This window comes from Copadichromis virginalis, linkage group LG3, assembly GCF_057382275.1.
Source record: "Copadichromis virginalis isolate Kocher_CV1m ecotype Utaka linkage group LG3, C_Virginalis_male_GT1.1, whole genome shotgun sequence".
Lineage (NCBI taxonomy): Eukaryota > Metazoa > Chordata > Actinopteri > Cichliformes > Cichlidae > Copadichromis > Copadichromis virginalis.
The window spans coordinates 26,434,215-26,452,360 of NC_140620.1; the positions used below are offsets into that span (position 1 = coordinate 26,434,215).

The window sequence follows — 18,146 nt, forward strand, 5'->3', positions numbered from 1 at the left end:
TTTCCCCCCCTACATTACATAAGATAAGATAAAACTTTATTAATCTCTCGGGTGGGTTCCTCTGCGAAATTCTGTAAAGATCGGCCCCCAAACAGGGACTTGAACCCTGGACCCTTAGATTAAAAGTCTGATGCTCTAGCGACTGAGCTATCCAGGCTCAATAATTGCTTATTAATGTAATAGTCTGAGTCTGCAATGTGTAAGCAGCCATAGTCAGCCAAGTCATAATGAAAGCAACAAACAACTCGTGTTTTGATGAAACTGCAAACCCTCCTGGTCAATAATCACATAAGCTGTACATGCAGGAAGCAAAGACTGATAAAGGAGCAGGCACAACATTCAGACAAATCCAAGACATAATGAAATGAACCACAATAACTGTGTGTGCATAAATCAGGTGTCAGTGAACACGTAACGATCACAGATCTTTAGAACCACAGCCAGATAACATTTTTCCCCCAAATAAATGTGTAGATTTTAGCTAAATATATATTATAGAATCAACACCATGGGCATTTCAGATGTCACACAGGTGGTTGGTTGTTACACTCTGGAAATGTGAGTGTTATGGACCCTCTGTGTGTGCGTGGGGTTAAAATGATGCCACCTTAAAATGAAACTGAGAATAATTAACACGAAAATGTTGTATCGAAAGGGGAAAAAATGAAACTGAAAAAAAGGTGAATTGAAACCGTAAAATGTGCGAATAAATTTATTTTCTATTATTAACTAAGTTTTGAAACCTACATCTTTGTGTTTTTTTTGCTTACATCTTTTTTTCCAATTTCAGTTTGCTGGCAATGTTGCTGTACGAATGAGTATTACGGCCACATTAAGAAAAACTATTATAGATAACATTGAAAATAAAGTTTCAATTTTGAGATTAAAATCGTAATTCAATTGAGAAAAAAGTCCAGATGTGGAGATTACAGTTGTTTCAAGACAAACTGCAACAGTTGCTGTACCCTCTGAGTTAATGTAATTGTGCTTCCGTTTAGTCTCCATGCAGGAAATGATTTCTCTTTTAGCACACAAACACAGTGTGGTGATCAGCAATAGGTGAAAAGATGGTGTGGAAAGCTGCATCTCATCAAAAAAACACACCAAATGAAATCGAGGGTTACAGCATGAGGAAGGAAGTAATGAAGTACAAATACTTTGTTACTGTAATGATGTCACCGTTCACTGAGGACTCACATGCAGGACTCTTCACTTTGAGGAGAAATAGTTTATTACAGCAGGTATGTGTACAGACAGTGCAGGGAATTGTGCTATATACAAGTGTGACGGGGTCCAGGCTCCAGGAAATCCAAGGTGGGGAGGACAGGGAAAGCTTCTCTTCGCTCACTCACTGCTCGCTATAGCCACTCTCCAATCATTCAAAACTAAGGATCTGCTCCGGGAAAACAGGGCCACGTCCAGAGGAACTAAACACAGAGTGTACACATTAGAATGAAGGCACAGAAATAGCAAGAGTCTAATGCTAAGAGACCTTTAGGAGACCTTCATTACTTTAGGTTTAACACCTTTAAGGGGAGTTATTATTTTGTCACTGCGAGCCTCAAATCAAACTGCTTTGAGATTAAACAGTAACACATGAAATTCATTCCTGTTGGTGTATTAATCACCAGCAATATCACAGAAAAAGAAATAAAAGTGGCAAAACTATGTGTCATAGTCAGGCCTTAAAGTGTTTCCTTTTTCTTGCTTTTGGCCCAACGACTGATTGTAAAGCTCACATGTAAGTCTTCATGTTTTTAAATCAGATATTGGTTCTGTACATGTGACATTATGTTTTTTCATATCCTGAAACGTGCTGCTAAACAAACTGAGGCACTGTGCTATTTAAAGGTTGCAGGTTAGTGCAGGATAAACAGGTTAGTTTGCTGCAGAACAGTGTGTGACTGCTGCACAGTGGCTGTGGTTTCATGCTCAGAGTTTGATTACATCAAGTGTAGCAGAGATGAATTTGCAGTTAAGATTCACTGAATTTCACCTTCATACCAGCTGAATAGTGTCTAATAAAAAGAGCATAAACAGTTTACTGTCAGTGTAGAGGATGGAAAGCAGTTCAACTCATAAAACATCTGCTGACATCTGGTTGAATTCACTTGTGTAAATCCACAAAGAGCAGCAGGTCAGCTGATCACAGCCTGTCCATTCAGAAAATCTACTGGAGCTCTCAGCAGCAATTATACTGAGTCGTGAATGTTTTCCCCACACTGAGCTGTTGCAACTGATTTTAGGGTTCCTCCACCTGCTGAATCCACTTTAACCCCTGACTGCTCATTTTCCTGTTTAGAGACAAAGTGACCTTCTACTATGTAGGCAACAAAAAATAGAGCCTTTTTCCTAGTGTGAGTCCAGAAACTCACCTCAGACATGTTGTTCTTTTCCTCACTCCACCGCAATCCTGGAGAAACGCCCCTCTCTGTAGCTTTGCTTCAGCATTTAATAGTGAGTGAGTCCTGCTCCCATGTCATTCCCTCCATGTCTCGCCTCGACCTTCATGATCCCTGCTATAAATCAAGTTTTCATTCAAATCAAACAAACATGTACTGAGTCAGCTTTTGGCTCCAACCTCTTTACACCGGCTGCTTGGCCTTGACAGCACAAGGTCCTGGACCACGTTTACACGTCTACATAAGTTAACAGATGTGAAGTATTTTCACATACGGTCCTTAAAGCTTCTGTTAAAACGTTCCACAAAACTTGGTTTAATCAATGTGTGATGTTAAACTGAACCATCAGCTGATGGAAATGTTTATTATTAAACTCCTCGCCTTCATCTATTTGAAGTTTAACAGGTACACGTCCTTCACTCAGAACATCCTGAAAAGCAGATGCAACAGATGCTGCTGCCTTGGTTTGAAGACACCTGCATGCATACTTGGAAAATCCATCTGTACATGTCAGTAAGTGTCTCACATTATCATTATCTGCTCAATATTCACCCATATCAGCCAAATCAGCCTCAAACTGTTTGTCAGTTCCACTAATCAAAACTCTGTTTCTGGGGAAAAGTCTACTTGCTGGTTAATAACAAAGAAATAAACTGTTGGTAGATCCACTTTTTACAACGAATCATCCATCAATAAAAATCTAAGTCAGTTCCAAAACAACAAATTCAACATTCATATAAAAAATCCAGCCCAGCAGGGATCAAACAGCTGATCAAACACCAGGGTTGGACACAGACTTTCTAATCTGACATCACAAAGTTATTCTGAAGCTGTAAATCTAATTAAAAACTCCCCAAAACTACTAAGAGAAAACCCTTAAAAGGTTCAATGATAGAAGAAAAATCCTTTACATGTAAAATCAACAGAGGTTCCTGATAAACAGACTAATAAATGAAGAATAACTGAACAGTTTCTGTGTCATGAGTGAAATTTCAGTGAGTATGAATCATCTCCAGGAAGTAAAAAGGGTTGGAGCTCAGCATCAGTCAGAAGAGGAAGATGAGGTGATGAAGAAGAGAGCGTTCAGTGGAAAAAGGCCAGTGAGTTCATGTAAATGCTGCTTCTGCTGTAAGAAACAGACCTAAAAGTGAACAAATGCTTCATGATTCTCATTTCTATCCACCATCTTGAACACTGACTATAAATGTGTTCACTTCATTATTGTGTGATTTGGCTTCTTCACGTGTCTCCTTCAGTGCAAATAAAGGACTGTTAGAGTGTGTGCTGTGTGTTTGTCTGAAGCATGACAATCCTTTCCAACAAGTATTTCCAGCTGTTTGTCTCCACTCTGCACTTTAGTCTTTCTTCCTGTCATGTCTGTGTTTGTCCACCAGGTGTCTCCCTCAGCTCATTTTCTCCAAATCAGAAGCTTCAGATTTGTGGAGACGCTCTGCCTGCCAGACACAGCTCAGGGCAAGAAACATGTCTATCCTCCACAACATACAGGCCTGTGTTATTTAGTTCAACAGTCCCCAACCTTTTTGTGTGTCACCGACCGGCTATTAAAGTGTTGTTGATAAATACAACAAAATAAAACCAGTATCGGTACAAAAAATGTTTTCTTCTCTTGCTGCCTGGTCTGTCTGGGGCCCGGGGGTTGGGGAACACTGATTTGGTTTTTTATATTTAAATGTATAAATAAGTGAGTGTGATCAAGCTTTTCATCTCAAAAAGACATTAAATGTCATCACTGTAGATACAATAATAATAATAATAATAATAATGATAATATAATATCAAAAACCTCAAGGATTAATTTTTTTGTTGCATTTTAAAAGTTCAAACCTCAAAGACATTAAGTTTACAGTCATATATGATCAAGAAAACCAACAATCTTCACATTTCAGAAACTGGAAGCAGCTTTAAATGTGACTAAAATAATGATAAAACAATCAATTCTCTAATCATTGACTAACTGATGAATCACTGCAGCTCCAATATATTGTTGCATTTGACAACCCACTACAGCAACTACAGAATAAAACCACTAACCAGACTGATGACAGATTTCAAACATGCTGAATATGAAGAGTAGTATCATTTAAACTCACATGATTATCAGCCATAAGAACAAATTCAGATTTATATTGATGTAAGGTATATAAATGTAAGTACAGTTTGAATCAGTGCAATATTATTTTCACACATCAATGGACCACTGAACTTCTCAGCTTCTAAAATGTAAAGCCTCATTTAGAAACTACACAAGTACATATAATGGTCAGGGATCAACATGAACCTGTCTTCTCTGTTTGACTTTAATCAACTCTGCAGTGGCTCCATTATACAACTGAAGCCAAAGTCCAGCATAGAGCGGCTGAGTGAATGTGGTCTGGACTCTGTGGAGGAGAGTCATGGTTTCAGAGACGCTGTAGAAAGACAGAATACCTGCTCTGTGATCCAGGTACACTCCTACTCTGGAGGACCGAGGACCTGAGAGGACAGTTGGGACTTTGTTGTAGTAAAATATATAACTGTTTGTGTAACAATCTAATGCCCAAGATTTGTCATTCCATCCAAATCCACATTCATCGCCCGTCCCTGCTCTGCTGATATTCTTGTATGCGACTGCTACACCAACTTCTCCCCCTCTCCACTCCACCTCCCAGTAACAACGTCCAGTCAGACTCTCTCTACTCAGGACCTGATAATATACAGTGAATCTGTCTGGATGATCAGAATAAGACTGTTGTTGTTTCATCAATGTTACTTTTCTGTTCCCCTCAGATAATAACAGATGTGTGTGAGTTGTGTTTGGATCCAGTGTGATTTCACGTGAATATTTTAAGAATCCAGCTCTGGTCCTTGGCTCTGCTGGTGACAGTAAAACATCCTCTTCAGTGACTGTCAGTGAGATGTTTGTCCATTCCTCTCTCAGAATGTCCTGTAGTTTATCTCTGGTCTCTGACACAGCTGCTGTCACATCCTCAAAGTAGCTCAGAGGACGAATATTGATGCTGGATGAGTGTGTAGACTCACTGAGTGCTGACAGTGAGGGGTAGTTGTGTAGAAACTGGTTGTGATCCTCTGTGTGTGAGAGCTGCTCCAGCTCGCCGTCTTTCCTCTTCAGCTCAGCGATCTCCTGCTCCAGCTTCTCCTGAAGCTCTTTGACTCGACTCACTTCAGTTTCCTGCTGGGATCTGACCTGCTGCTTCACATCAGAGCTTCTTTTCTGGAGGAGACGGATCAGCTCAGTGAACATCTTCTCACTGTCCTCCACTGCTTTATCAGCAGAGCCATTGATGGCCTCCACCTCCTGTTGAAGCAGCTTCACATCTTTCTCTCGCTCCTGGATTCTCTGCTGGATGTTTAGTCGTCTCACCTCGAGCTCCTTCTGCTTCTCAGTCCTTTCTGCTGCAGCTGGGACTGTTTCATGGCCTTTATGTTCATCCATCGTGCAGAGATAACAGATACTCTGCTGATCAGTACGACAGAAAATCTTCATCACCTCATCATGACGAGAGCAGATGTTGTCCTGGAGCTTCTTGGAGGGGGCCACCAGCTTGTGTTTTTCAAAGGCAGGAGACTCCAGATGAAGCTGTATGTGTTTCTCACAGTAGGAGATCAGACACACCAGACAGGACTTGATGGCTTTCCACTTCCTCCCAGTGCAGACATCACAGGCCACATCTTCAGGTCCAGCATAGCAGTGATCAGCTGGAGCAGCTTGGAGTCCAGTCTTCTTCAGCTGCTCCACTAAAGCTGCAAACATGACGTTTTTCTCCAGGACAGGCCTCGGTGTGAACGTCTTCCTGCACTGAGGGCAGCTGTGGATTCCCTTCCTGTCCTCTTCATCCCAGAAACTTTTAATACAGTTCCTGCAGTAGCTGTGTCCACAGGCTGTAGTCACCGGATCCTTCAGTAGATCCAAACAGATGGAACAAGAGAAGGTTTCTCGGTCCAGCTGAACTCCTTTCTGCGCCATTTCTCCTCTCAGTGTCAGTGACTGTGTGAGTTTCACTTCCTTATAACTGAAACTAGTCTGAGCTCTGATCTCAACAACATGTTTCTGCAGTGAATGGAGCCTGTCAGCTCTTACATGTCACCACATGTTGGTTACACCCATCTTCAAAGTGCAGATCTGAGGGGGAGGGAACGAGGAAACACGTGGACAGAGAGGAGGTGCTGTGTTTAAGAGCAGGAAGAAGAGGGAGGTTATCAGGCTGTGCTTCACTCCAGGAAGAGGAGCAGTTAGAGAGTGAAACTGTGTGTTTAACCATTTTTTATTTACTGCTTCTTCTATATAAATAATTTTTAAAAATCCAGCTTTAATGAACACTGGACAGAAATGTCTCAGGTAACAATAACCGTCAGAACAGCAGAGGCTGCTGACCTAATCAAAGCATATGTGGAGAGCAGGGTTAGGTTAGCAGACATATGCTGGTTGCTTTTATTTATTTATTTATTGCTTTTATAGGCAGTAATCGATGTTGCTGTAACAGGATGAGAACTAGATAAATGCCACTGCATTGCTTTGAACAGTCAGCAGAGTCTGCACATATAATTACAGATATTCCTGCAAAAAGTTAATTACTCAAAAGAATCTTGCATTTTAGTTTTGCATTTATAACAGCTGCTGCAACAGAAATAACCATGTTCTTTACATTAAAATAGCAACAAACCTTTCTGGAACAACTTTCAAGGTTCATGGCGAAGACAAAGATCTAATGACATGAAGACTCCAGTGAAACTTAAAGTATTAGGAACCAGTTTTAATGCGTGACCAACACATTTCCCCTTGTGGCCTTCACCAGGGTCATTGCTAAATACCCTTGTGATTGTGAAAAGACTACTGGTCAAGTCAAAAAGGAGTGTATGGTAAAATGACCAATGACCATGTGACAAGATCAAGCAAGCATTTTTCTGATGTGTTCACCGCTCAATGGTTTGTTGTCATATTGAACAAAATATTAGGTTCTCTTTGTATATTACACTCAGGCATCAGGAAAGAGTGGTAACTAGTTTATAGTTTTTAGCTAATGACATGTCAATCACAAGACATTGCTCAGAAAACGTGCAGATTCTCAGCTAGATCCACCTTCCACTCTTTACTTACAGTTTCACAACAGCAAACAAACACACAAATAAGTTGAAGTAATTGTTTCCTGTATGACTTCACTGGTCTCGCATCAGTAAGGACTTTTGCTCCTTGTTGCTTGAGTTCATTGAGGTGGTGAGCATACATTTATCCCCAGACATGTCCATGTACACAAACATTAAACAACTTCTTTCTGACTTGTTTCACACTTTTGCACCACTTCAGAGGAATCCCCTTAACCTCAAATCACTGTTTTCTTAAGGTATGACTTACCTTCACAGCTGTGTGGATTACGCATCATGTCACAGAAGGTCCACAAGCATAGATGCACGTGTGTGTTCATGTCTGTAAGCTATTATTGTTTCATCTCACTGAAAGCACAAATGCCATCCTCTCTCTCTCTATTTTTATATGAGGATGGGGTGGACAAGATAACAGGAACACCTCACAACAGTGATGGCGCTGAGTTGCAAATCTGCCTGAGCTGCATTAGAGACTGCGCTGGTGTTATTCACCTATAACGTGCTACAGTTCGTGCTTCCCTGTGTGTGTCGCTTACAAGAAGGTCAACAAACACACCGCAGTGCTGCAGGCAGAACATACATAATCAATCAGCCCTCAGTGCAAGCTACAAAAATAAAATATGGGACACACACACACACACACACACACACACACACACACACACACACACACACACACACACACACACACAGTCATGTTTTCATATCCTTCCCTAGATGCTTATCCTAACACTAGCCCAGTGCTTCCCAAAAACGGTGCCGTGGCACACAGGTGTGCCGTAGAAGATTATCTGGTTCCACCTGATTAGTACTCCAAGTGACCGCAGTGAGTAACAGGCAGAACAATTACATTCTCTTCCACTAGAGGGCGGTACAACCACCTGTTCTAATTAAGTTGGTTGTCAAACAGAAGAAGATATTACATAATAGTCATGCTGTCAGAACACAGCACATAATAGCAATAGATAAATATTTGAAGAGAAAAAGCAGTCAGTCTGGGTCCTGGAGAAAATTCCAGCCCACATGAAGGCCGTCATGAGTGGTGGTCAGAAGAAAGCAAAAAAGGTATACTGGGGACAAACTGAGCCTATTTTACTAAGATAAATGATCAAAATGCTTTTTGAGACATTTTTGTTTGGTGATGCACTGTTTGATTTTTCTAATGTGAAATATGTGCCGTGGCTCCAAAAGGTTGGGAAACACTGGTCTAACCTATTTTCTGTGCCCATAAGGGCTGTTGGTCCCCACAAGTATGGTAAACTTCCAATTCTTGGTCCCCACACAGGTATGTAAACATGGTACACACACACACACTTTTTCCTAGGGGTACATGTGTGTGCATTTAGCCGTATTACTATTTTAGTGGGGACGTTTCTATGTTGTCACCCTTTGGGGACAGAAAAACAGGCCCCTGTAATATAAATCATTAAATCATAGGATGGAGTCTGAGTTTAACTCTGTCTTTTAGTAGATCTCCAACTTTAATTTGTCATGTAAATATCACAGAATTCAGTCTTAAGGAGATTAATTAGTTACTTTAATTATCTGGATACAAATTATAGCACTATGTTGGGCTGGTGTTCTGACTCCAGAGTGGATAAGCAGAAGATGGATAGATGACTTCTTCAGTCTCAGCTGAAGCCTCCACGGCTTTTCATTTGCTTTCTTTTATTTACCTTTTCCTTACTTTGCATCCTATTCTGTTTTATAACCTCTTTGTCCTTATTTACTTTATTTTTCTTCTTTCCCATCTTTGGTCTTTCTGGTTCATTTTTTTCACTCTTCAGCTGTTTTTGTTCTCTTTGTTTGGGATTTTGCAGTCGTCTGCCTGTTGTTGTGTCGGCTGGCGGTACGTTATCAGGCTACTACAAACACACATCAAACTCTACACACACTTTCACGCTGCACCTTTCATTTCCAGCAGGTTGTAAAAATAGAAAGCCCATAAAATCTGACTCTTTCATGTCGGAGCATTAGGCAGGAAGAAAACCATCCACATGTGCAGAGCACTGATGAGCAGCAGCACGGACCTGCTGCACAGCTTACATTTAATTCATTAGTTTTATCAATGAAGCTCAGAGAAAAGGAAAAAAAACACCTACATGCTTCAGTTTTCCTCGTACGGGGTGTTGCAGCCAGTTCTGGTTGCATAATATTATCTGCTCTCCTACAAACTCCCACATACTGAAGCAGAAAGCTCGGTGCGAGGCTCAGACAGGAGATGTGTGGGAAGACAGAGATTCAAAGTCAGAGTTCGTCTCATCCTGGTTGAGAATAAATAAGCTTCCTTTAAACGGATTCTGAGTGTAGTAGAGTCTACTCCAAGACGCTGCTAAAATAAACTCGACTCATTAAAGTCTGGGTTTCCGCTGCTTTAATGAAGTGCAGTTTCTACATTCCTCCACGGAGATCAGATTCAGTCTCGTACCAGTGAAGTTGGTCCGAAAAACCTCAAGCTGACGTTAGAGCTCGCTACATTACCAAGTTCAACGTGGCTTTACGTTCACTTCCATCTGTCAGTCTCTTCTCCTTCCTTTCTCATATTTTTCCTTTTACTCTCTTCTTTCATCTTTTCCTTCCTCCTTTTTCCCTCCTCTTCCATTTTTCCTTCCTTTTCCCTCTCCCATTTTTTCCCTTCCTACCTTCCTCCATACCTCCTCCCCCATCTTTTCCTTCCTCCTTTCCTTCTCTCCCTCCTCTCCTTGTCCCCCTTCTAGCCAGTTTCTTTTCCTCTTGTTGAATATGAGCGTTTGCAGTAAACAAACATTAAAATGACCAAGGAAGGAAGGAAGAGAACGATGTGTGCTTGTCAGCATTCAGCTCACCTGTAAATTTCAAGTGATGACTTCATTGAGGTCGTATGAGCCATTCTTTTACTTTGGTAAACCAGAGTTTACCTCAAAGCAGCTCTGTGTACACGGCATTTGGCCGTCTTTGTGAGGACATTCATCAACATCAGTGGGTTTCCCCGTGTATTTAGGAAGTACTACTAAGTGCTTAACTAAAACTCTGACCACAGACTCATTTAAAGTGGTTTTTTATTGTTTGTTTTTTTTTTATTATTTGGTTTCAGTGGCAGACACCTTCAGCTCACTCCTCATGTTTGGACATTTGGTGCTCTCCTCTTTATGATCAGCTGCAGGTGAAACGTTTAAAACACTCAATTCTCTAATCATTGACTAACTGATGAATCACTGCAGCTCCAATATATTGTTGCATTTGACAACCCACTACAGCAACTACAGAATAAAACCACTAACCAGACTGATGACAGATTTCAAACATGCTGAATATGAAGAGTAGTATCATTTAAACTCACATGATTATCAGCCATAAGAACAAATTCAGATTTATATTGATGTAAGGTATATAAATGTAAGTACAGTTTGAATCAGTGCAATATTATTTTCACACATCAATGGACCACTGAACTTCTCAGCTTCTAAAATGTAAAGCCTCATTTAGAAACTACACAAGTACATATAATGGTCAGGGATCAACATGAACCTGTCTTCTCTATTTGACTTTAATCAACTCTGCAGTGTCTCCAAGTCCACAAAGATAAAGTCCAGCATAGAGCGGCTGAGTGAATGTGGTCTGGACTCTGTGGAGGAGAGTCATGGTTTCAGAGACGCTGTAGAAAGACAGAATACCTGCTCTGTGATCCAGGTACACTCCTACTCTGGAGGACCGAGGACCTGAGAGGACAGTTGGGAAGCTGTTGTACAAAAATTTATAGCTGTTTGTGTCACAACGTAATACCCAAGATTTGTCATTGAATCCAAATAAACATTCATCGCCCGTCCCTGCTCTGCTGATATTCTTGTATGTGACTGCTATAAAAACTGCTCCCCCTCTCCACTCCACCTCCCAGTAACAACGTCCAGTCAGACTCTCTCTACTCAGGACCTGAGGCCATACAGTGAATCTGTCTGGATGATCAGAATAAGACTGTTGTTGTTCCATAAATGTTACTTTTCTGTTCCCCTCAGATAATAACAGACGTCTGTTTGCTGTGTTTGGATCCAGTGTGATTTCACGTGAATATTTTAAGAATCCAGCTCTGGTCTTTGGCTCTGCTGGTGACAGTAAAACATCCTCTTCAGTGACTGTCAGTGAGATGTTTGTCCATTCCTCTCTCAGAATGTCCTGTAGTTTATCTCTGGTCTCTGACACAGCTGCTGTCACATCCTCAAAGTAGCTCAGAGGACGAATATTGATGCTGGATGAGTGTGTAGACTCACTGAGTGCTGACAGTGAGGGGTAGTTGTGTAGAAACTGGTTGTGATCCTCTGTGTGTGAGAGCTGCTCCAGCTCGCCGTCTTTCCTCTTCAGCTCAGCGATCTCCTGCTCCAGCTTCTCCTGAAGCTCTTTGACTCGACTCACTTCAGTTTCCTGCTGGGATCTGACCTGCTGCTTCACATCAGAGCTTCTTTTCTGGAGGAGACGGATCAGCTCAGTGAACATCTTCTCACTGTCCTCCACTGCTTTATCAGCAGAGCCATTGATGGCCTCCACCTCCTGTTGAAGCAGGTTCACATCTTTCTCTCGCTCCTGGATTCTCTGCTGGATGTTTAGTCGTCTCACCTCGAGCTCCTTCTGCTTCTCAGTCCTTTCTGCTGCAGCTGGGACTGTTTCATGGCCTTTATGTTCATCCATCAAGCAGAGATAACAGATACTCTGCTGATCAGTACGACAGAAAATCTTCATCACCTCATCATGACGAGAGCAGATGTTCTCCTGGAGCTTCTTGGAGGGGGCCACCAACTTGTGTTTTTTAAATGAAGGTGAATCATAGTGAGGTTGGAGGTGTTTCTCACAGTAGGAGATCAGACACACCAGACAGGACTTGATGGCTTTCAGCTTCCTCCCAGTGCAGACATCACAGGCCACATCTTCAGGTCCAGCATAGCAGTGATCAGCTGGAGCAGCTTGGAGTCCAGTCTTCTTCAGCTGCTCCACTAAAGCTGCTAACATGGTGTTTTTCTCCAGGACAGGCCTCGGTATGAAAGTCTTCCTGCACTGAGGGCAGCTGTGGATTCCCTTCCTGTCCTCTTCATCCCAGAAACTTTTAATACAGTTCCTGCAGTAGCTGTGTCCACAGGCTGTAGTCACCGGATCCTTCAGTAGATCCAAACAGATGGAACAAGAGAAGGTTTCTCGGTCCAGCTGAACTCCTTTCTGCGCCATTTCTCCTCTCAGTGTCAGTGACTGTGTGAGTTTCTCTTCCTTATAACTGAAACTAGTCTGAGCTCTGATCTCAACAACATGTTTCTGCAGTGAATGGAGCCTGTCAGCTCTTACATGTCACCACATGTTGGTTACACCCATCTTCAAAGTGCAGATCTGAGGGGGAGGGAACGAGGAAACACGTGGACAGAGAGGAGGTGCTGTGTTTAAGAGCAGGAAGAAGAGGGAGGTTATCAGGCTGTGCTTCACTCCAGGAAGAGGAGCAGTTAGAGAGTGAAACTGTGTGTTTAACCATTTTTTATTTACTGCTTCTTCTATATAAATAATTTTTAAAAATCCAGCTTTAATGAACACTGGACAGAAATGTCTCAGGTAACAATAACCGTCAGAACAGCAGAGGCTGCTGACCTAATCAAAGCATATGTGGAGAGCAGGGTTAGGTTAGCAGACATATGCTGGTTGCTTTTATTTATTTATTTATTGCTTTTATAGGCAGTAATCGATGTTGCTGTAACAGGATGAGAACTAGATAAATGCCACTGCATTGCTTTGAACAGTCAGCAGAGTCTGCACATATAATTACAGATATTCCTGCAAAAAGTTAATTACTCAAAAGAATCTTGCATTTTAGTTTTGCATTTATAACAGCTGCTGCAACAGAAATAACCATGTTCTTTACATTAAAATAGCAACAAACCTTTCTGGAACAACTTTCAAGGTTCATGGCGAAGACAAAGATCTAATGACATGAAGACTCCAGTGAAACTTAAAGTATTAGGAACCAGTTTTAATGCGTGACCAACACATTTCCCCCTGTGGCCTTCACCAGGGTCATTGCTAAATACCCTTGTGATTGTGAAAAGACTACTGGTCAAGTCAAAAAGGAGTGTATGGTAAAATGACCAATGACCATGTGACAAGATCAAGCAAGCATTTTTCTGATGTGTTCACCGCTCAATGGTTTGTTGTCATATTGAACAAAATATTAGGTTCTCTTTGTATATTACACTCAGGCATCAGGAAAGAGTGGTAACTAGTTCATAGTTTTTAGCTAATGACATGTCAATCACAAGACATTGCTCAGAAAACGTGCAGATTCTCAGCTAGATCCACCTTCCACTCTTTACTTACAGTTTCACAACAGCAAACAAACACACAAATAAGTTGAAGTAATTGTTTCCTGTATGACTTCACTGGTCTCGCATCAGTAAGGACTTTTGCTCCTTGTTGCTTGAGTTCATTGAGGTGGTGAGCATACATTTATCCCCAGACATGTCCATGTACACAAACATTAAACAACTTCTTTCTGACCTTTTTCACACTTTTGCACCACTTCAGAGGAATCCCCTTAACCTCAAATCACTGTTTTCTTAAGGTATGACTTACCTTCACAGCTGTGTGGATTACGCATCATGTCACAGAAGGTCCACAAGCATAGATGCACGTGTGTGTTCATGTCTGTAAGCTATTATTGTTTCATCTCACTGAAAGCACAAATGCCATCCTCTCTCTCTCTATTTTTATATGAGGATGGGGTGGACAAGATAACAGGAACACCTCACAACAGTGATGGAGCTGAGTTGCAAAGCTGCCTGAGCTGCATTAGAGACTGCGCTGGTGTTATTCACCTATAACGTGCTACAGTTCGTGCTTCCCTGTGTGTGTCGCTTACAAGAAGGTCAACAAACACACCGCAGTGCTGCAGGCAGAACATACATAATCAATCAGCCCTCAGTGCAAGCTACAAAAATAAAATATGGGTTACACACACACACACACACACACACACACACACACACACACACACACACACACACACACACACACACAGTTTAACCCAACATGAAAACATAGAGACAAAGACAAAATATGTTTTTATGTATTGCTGCCTCTGTTTGATTTCCATGATAAGAAGCATCAGAGCATCGAACTGATAATTTCTGACTGTTATGTCGAGTGGATTAAGTTATGATAGGCAAGCTTTCACTTTAAAGGTCACGGATTTGATTCCCAGAGAAAAGAAGAAAAGGAAAGTCATGAACAGGAATGCTAAATGCAGACAGTGTTGTCATGTCGGTGTTTGTTGAGAATAATGTGGGTATGACACAGCATGACTATGACAAAATGACTGTCAGACGGAGATGGGAATTGTATTAGCTGATGGCGTGTCACAAAGCGATGCTGTATTGTAGTGTGTTTCCTCACCATCATCCTGAAGTGTTGAATAAACAAATGTGGTGATGTGGGCAGGCTATACTTGATTGAATACACTACAGACATGTGACCATATGTCAGATTAGAGGAAAAGACTGATGTATACGGAGATAATACAACAAGGGACGCAAGAGATGAAGCGAGCAAAATGACAACAATCAAATTCAAGTTGACCAAAACAAGAGATGTAAAATAATAACTTAATGGAATGTGAAGGTTCTCAGTCATCTGCGTCATCGTAGTCTAAGGAGCTTAAAAAAGGACTTGAGCTTAGTTGAAGACCTTTTTTTTTTTTTTTTACCTCTCATCCGAGAAGCTTCTATCGTCTGTCCATCTGTATCTAAAGGACCAAGGTCACTCTTTCGAGGATATCAATGTTAGCATTTTGGACAGAGAAGACTGTTTGAAAGAGGAGTAAAATAATTCATCTATGTCCACTGTGAGCGACCGTCTTTGAACAGAGGCGGTGGTTTACGACACCAACTGTCTGCCATCTATAATCCAGTTCTGAGATCCCTTCCCAGACGCCTTAACGCCCACTCACATCCTGGGCCATCTGACCTCAGGAAATCACACGATGGGGTGGGGCCAAGTTTCACAATGAGCTCACCTGAAACCCTGGCTGATTGTGACCTACACCAGTTTTCACACCTTGGCTCATGTGATTAGGTAGAGGATCATTAGGGGGTCCATTGTCCCTCTTGGGGGGAAACTCCCATAGGGCTTAAAATCTGGGACCCTCCACCAATCGCTCTTAGAACTGAAGAAGCTTCTCGGATGAGAAGTGAAACGTCTTCAAGGAAACTTAAAGAAGTCCAGACGCTTTTCTTTCCAAGCTCCTTAGAATAACTTAATGGATATAAACTGATCTTAAATTGACAAATGACAAACTGTCTAAACAAAGATTTAAATTCATAATGAAGAGCTACAGAAGTGACAGAAAATAACTACAATGTCATTGATTATTGACTATTATTAACAAAAAGATTTAAAGTGACAACAAAGAGGCTGAGAGATGCAAAATAGCAATAAGAAGAATTAAACCACTTGAGGAGAAAAGAAGAAAAATGAGAATGGTGTAACCTTGTGACAAAGGAGGCCAAATGGCTGAAAGTGAACTTAACTTGCATGAAGAGGTGCAAAGTGGCAATAAAGGGGTGTAAAATGGTTAAAAAGATGCAAAATAGGTGCAAGGAAACTTATGTTAGCCATGAAAAGATACAAAATGAAGACTGAGAAACTAAAATTGATCACGAAGAGAAAAAACAGTGACGAAGGGAAACGAAATGAGAATACGAGGAAATGCGAAATTGTTACAAGCATACATAATTTGATGACAAAAAGATGAAAATCTCTACAAGAGCGATTAAATAGAAATAAAGAGATACAAAATGGTCACGAACAGGCATAAAGTGGCTACAAAGGGACATAAAATGAACAAAAAAAGCGTACAAAATGGGAAAAAACAGCAAGAAAGTGATATCCTACATTCAAATCAAAGCACAGCGCTGCTCCAGTGAGACACTAAACAGCTCGGCTACACCGCAGTTGTGGTTTGTGTGTCCTTGAGCCTGACGTCTTAATCCTCTGTAGGAGGGTTGGTGGTCTTGTCCCCAGGGGCCTGCTGTCTTGTAACCCATTCATGGTAAGGTCACCGCAATGCTGCTTGACAGAATTACTGCATTTATATTGTTCATAGATACGTATTCATGAAGCTTTAATGTAGTTCAAAGAATGAAAAAACTTGCTTTATCTAAACCTCCCTTCACCTTTTTTACATTTATACCTCACTGAGGATTTTACATCTTCACCACAGCTTAATATAGAGATAGGAAGTCACGTAAAAAGTGTCCACAAGGTGAGTCAGTTGGCTAAGCTTAGAGAATGTATTGAATGAATGTGCTGAATCATTCAGGTCACCATGTTGAGACTTAGTGCTTACCAAACACACTGAGGGACATACAGGCATGTGGGAGACGGAGAGCAGGAATGTACAGCAACTATACCTGAAATCAATTGGAGAAGAATCTGAGTTGTATTGCATCATTTTATGTTCATGATGTACAATATCCACAAAAACTCTGTCATTCAGTTTCAAATTAAGCTGAAGGTTTTGCAGCTGCTTTAACACCGAGCTAAAAGTACCCAAAAGTTAGTTCTGTTCATCCGGACGTAACGTTTCCAGGTGGAGAAAAGTTTAGCCACTCATCAGGATTTCCTTACCTGGATGATTAAGCATGCATCATGACTTGGGTATAAGTACTTTTAACTTTTCCAACAACAAAGTAACAATTTCGAGAAGTGGGAAGTAAAAGACACAGCCATCTGCTCCAGGAAATATACTTTGGGATGACTGTGCAAAATGTTCGAGTTGCCCTGCACTTCTTTATACTTTTCTAAGGAAATGGTTAAAAAACAAACAAAGGTGCAGCGATTTATTACAATGTGAGGAAACATACATGGAAAACCAGTATATAAGACAAATCAGAGTTTGTACAGTTCAGATGAGCCTGAAAATCTATATTTAGCAGGATCGCCTTTGTTCTTCAGCACAGCCTGAACTTTCTTAAACAGCATGCTTGTACTTTCTTTAAACAGTCTTCAGGAATAGTTCTCCAGGCTTCTTGAAGGACATTCAAAACTCTTCTTTGGATGTGTTGTTTTGCTTTGTTTGTTCTGTTCTCACACTGCTTCAGTAATGTTGAGATTTGGGCTCAGGCCAGTCCATGACTGATACCATTTTATTGTGCAGGTCCAGGTACAGTCAAGGTGTTCTTTTACTGTAATTGACAATGTGTTTGGGATTTTATTCTGATGTTGAAAAATGAAGTCTTTACCAATCAAATGCCTTCCAGACTTGTGCAGTGTGTCAAAATCTGACTTTTCTTTGTTCATAGTTCTTCCATTTTTAACAAGATCTCCAACACCATTTACTGAAATGCAGCCTTAAAACATGAAAGACTCCACCAGGTTGTGCAGGCAACTGTAAAGACTCACTGTTAACCACCTGTCTCTATTTCTCACGCTCTCCTTCCATGCTCCGCACATCTCTGATAAATCACTGCCGTAAATTTAAAGCCAACTTTTCTCAGGCAGGTAAGAGAGCAGGGGAGACAATCATTAGCGTCACAGCGGATTCCATTGAACGACCACTTAATGTGTGACAAACAGCTCTCCGACCAACAACCCCCCCCCCCCCCCCCCACACACACACACACA

General features: G+C 41.2%; 2 protein-coding genes and 1 non-coding gene across 3 annotated transcripts; all 3 read right to left on the reverse strand.

Annotated features, from left to right (window-relative positions):
* Nucleotides 1-81: 81 nt before the first annotated feature.
* Nucleotides 82-157, reverse strand: trnak-uuu (transfer RNA lysine (anticodon UUU)). The gene has a single exon. It is a non-coding gene; the product is annotated as a tRNA-Lys (tRNA).
* Nucleotides 158-4,214: 4,057 nt separating this feature from the next.
* On the reverse strand, nt 4,215-6,437 carry LOC146713716 (tripartite motif-containing protein 16-like). Its single transcript, XM_085450068.1, has one exon. The coding sequence runs from the start codon at nt 6,385-6,387 to the stop codon at nt 4,684-4,686; it is 1,704 nt and encodes a 567-aa protein (XP_085306194.1). The 5' UTR covers nt 6,388-6,437; the 3' UTR covers nt 4,215-4,683.
* A 4,125-nt stretch (nt 6,438-10,562) lies between these two features.
* On the reverse strand, nt 10,563-12,821 carry LOC146713717 (tripartite motif-containing protein 16-like). Its single transcript, XM_085450070.1, has one exon. It carries the CDS (start codon nt 12,711-12,713, stop codon nt 11,040-11,042), a length of 1,674 nt encoding a protein of 557 aa, XP_085306196.1. The 5' UTR covers nt 12,714-12,821; the 3' UTR covers nt 10,563-11,039.
* Between the last annotated feature and the right edge of the window lie 5,325 nt (nt 12,822-18,146).

Excerpts from the sequence above, each read along its gene's own strand:
- LOC146713716 (XM_085450068.1), bottom strand. The coding sequence starts at position 6,387 with ATGGCGCAGAAAGGAGTTCAGCTGGACCGAGAAACCTTCTCTTGTTCC.
- LOC146713717 (XM_085450070.1), bottom strand. The coding sequence starts at position 12,713 with ATGGCGCAGAAAGGAGTTCAGCTGGACCGAGAAACCTTCTCTTGTTCC.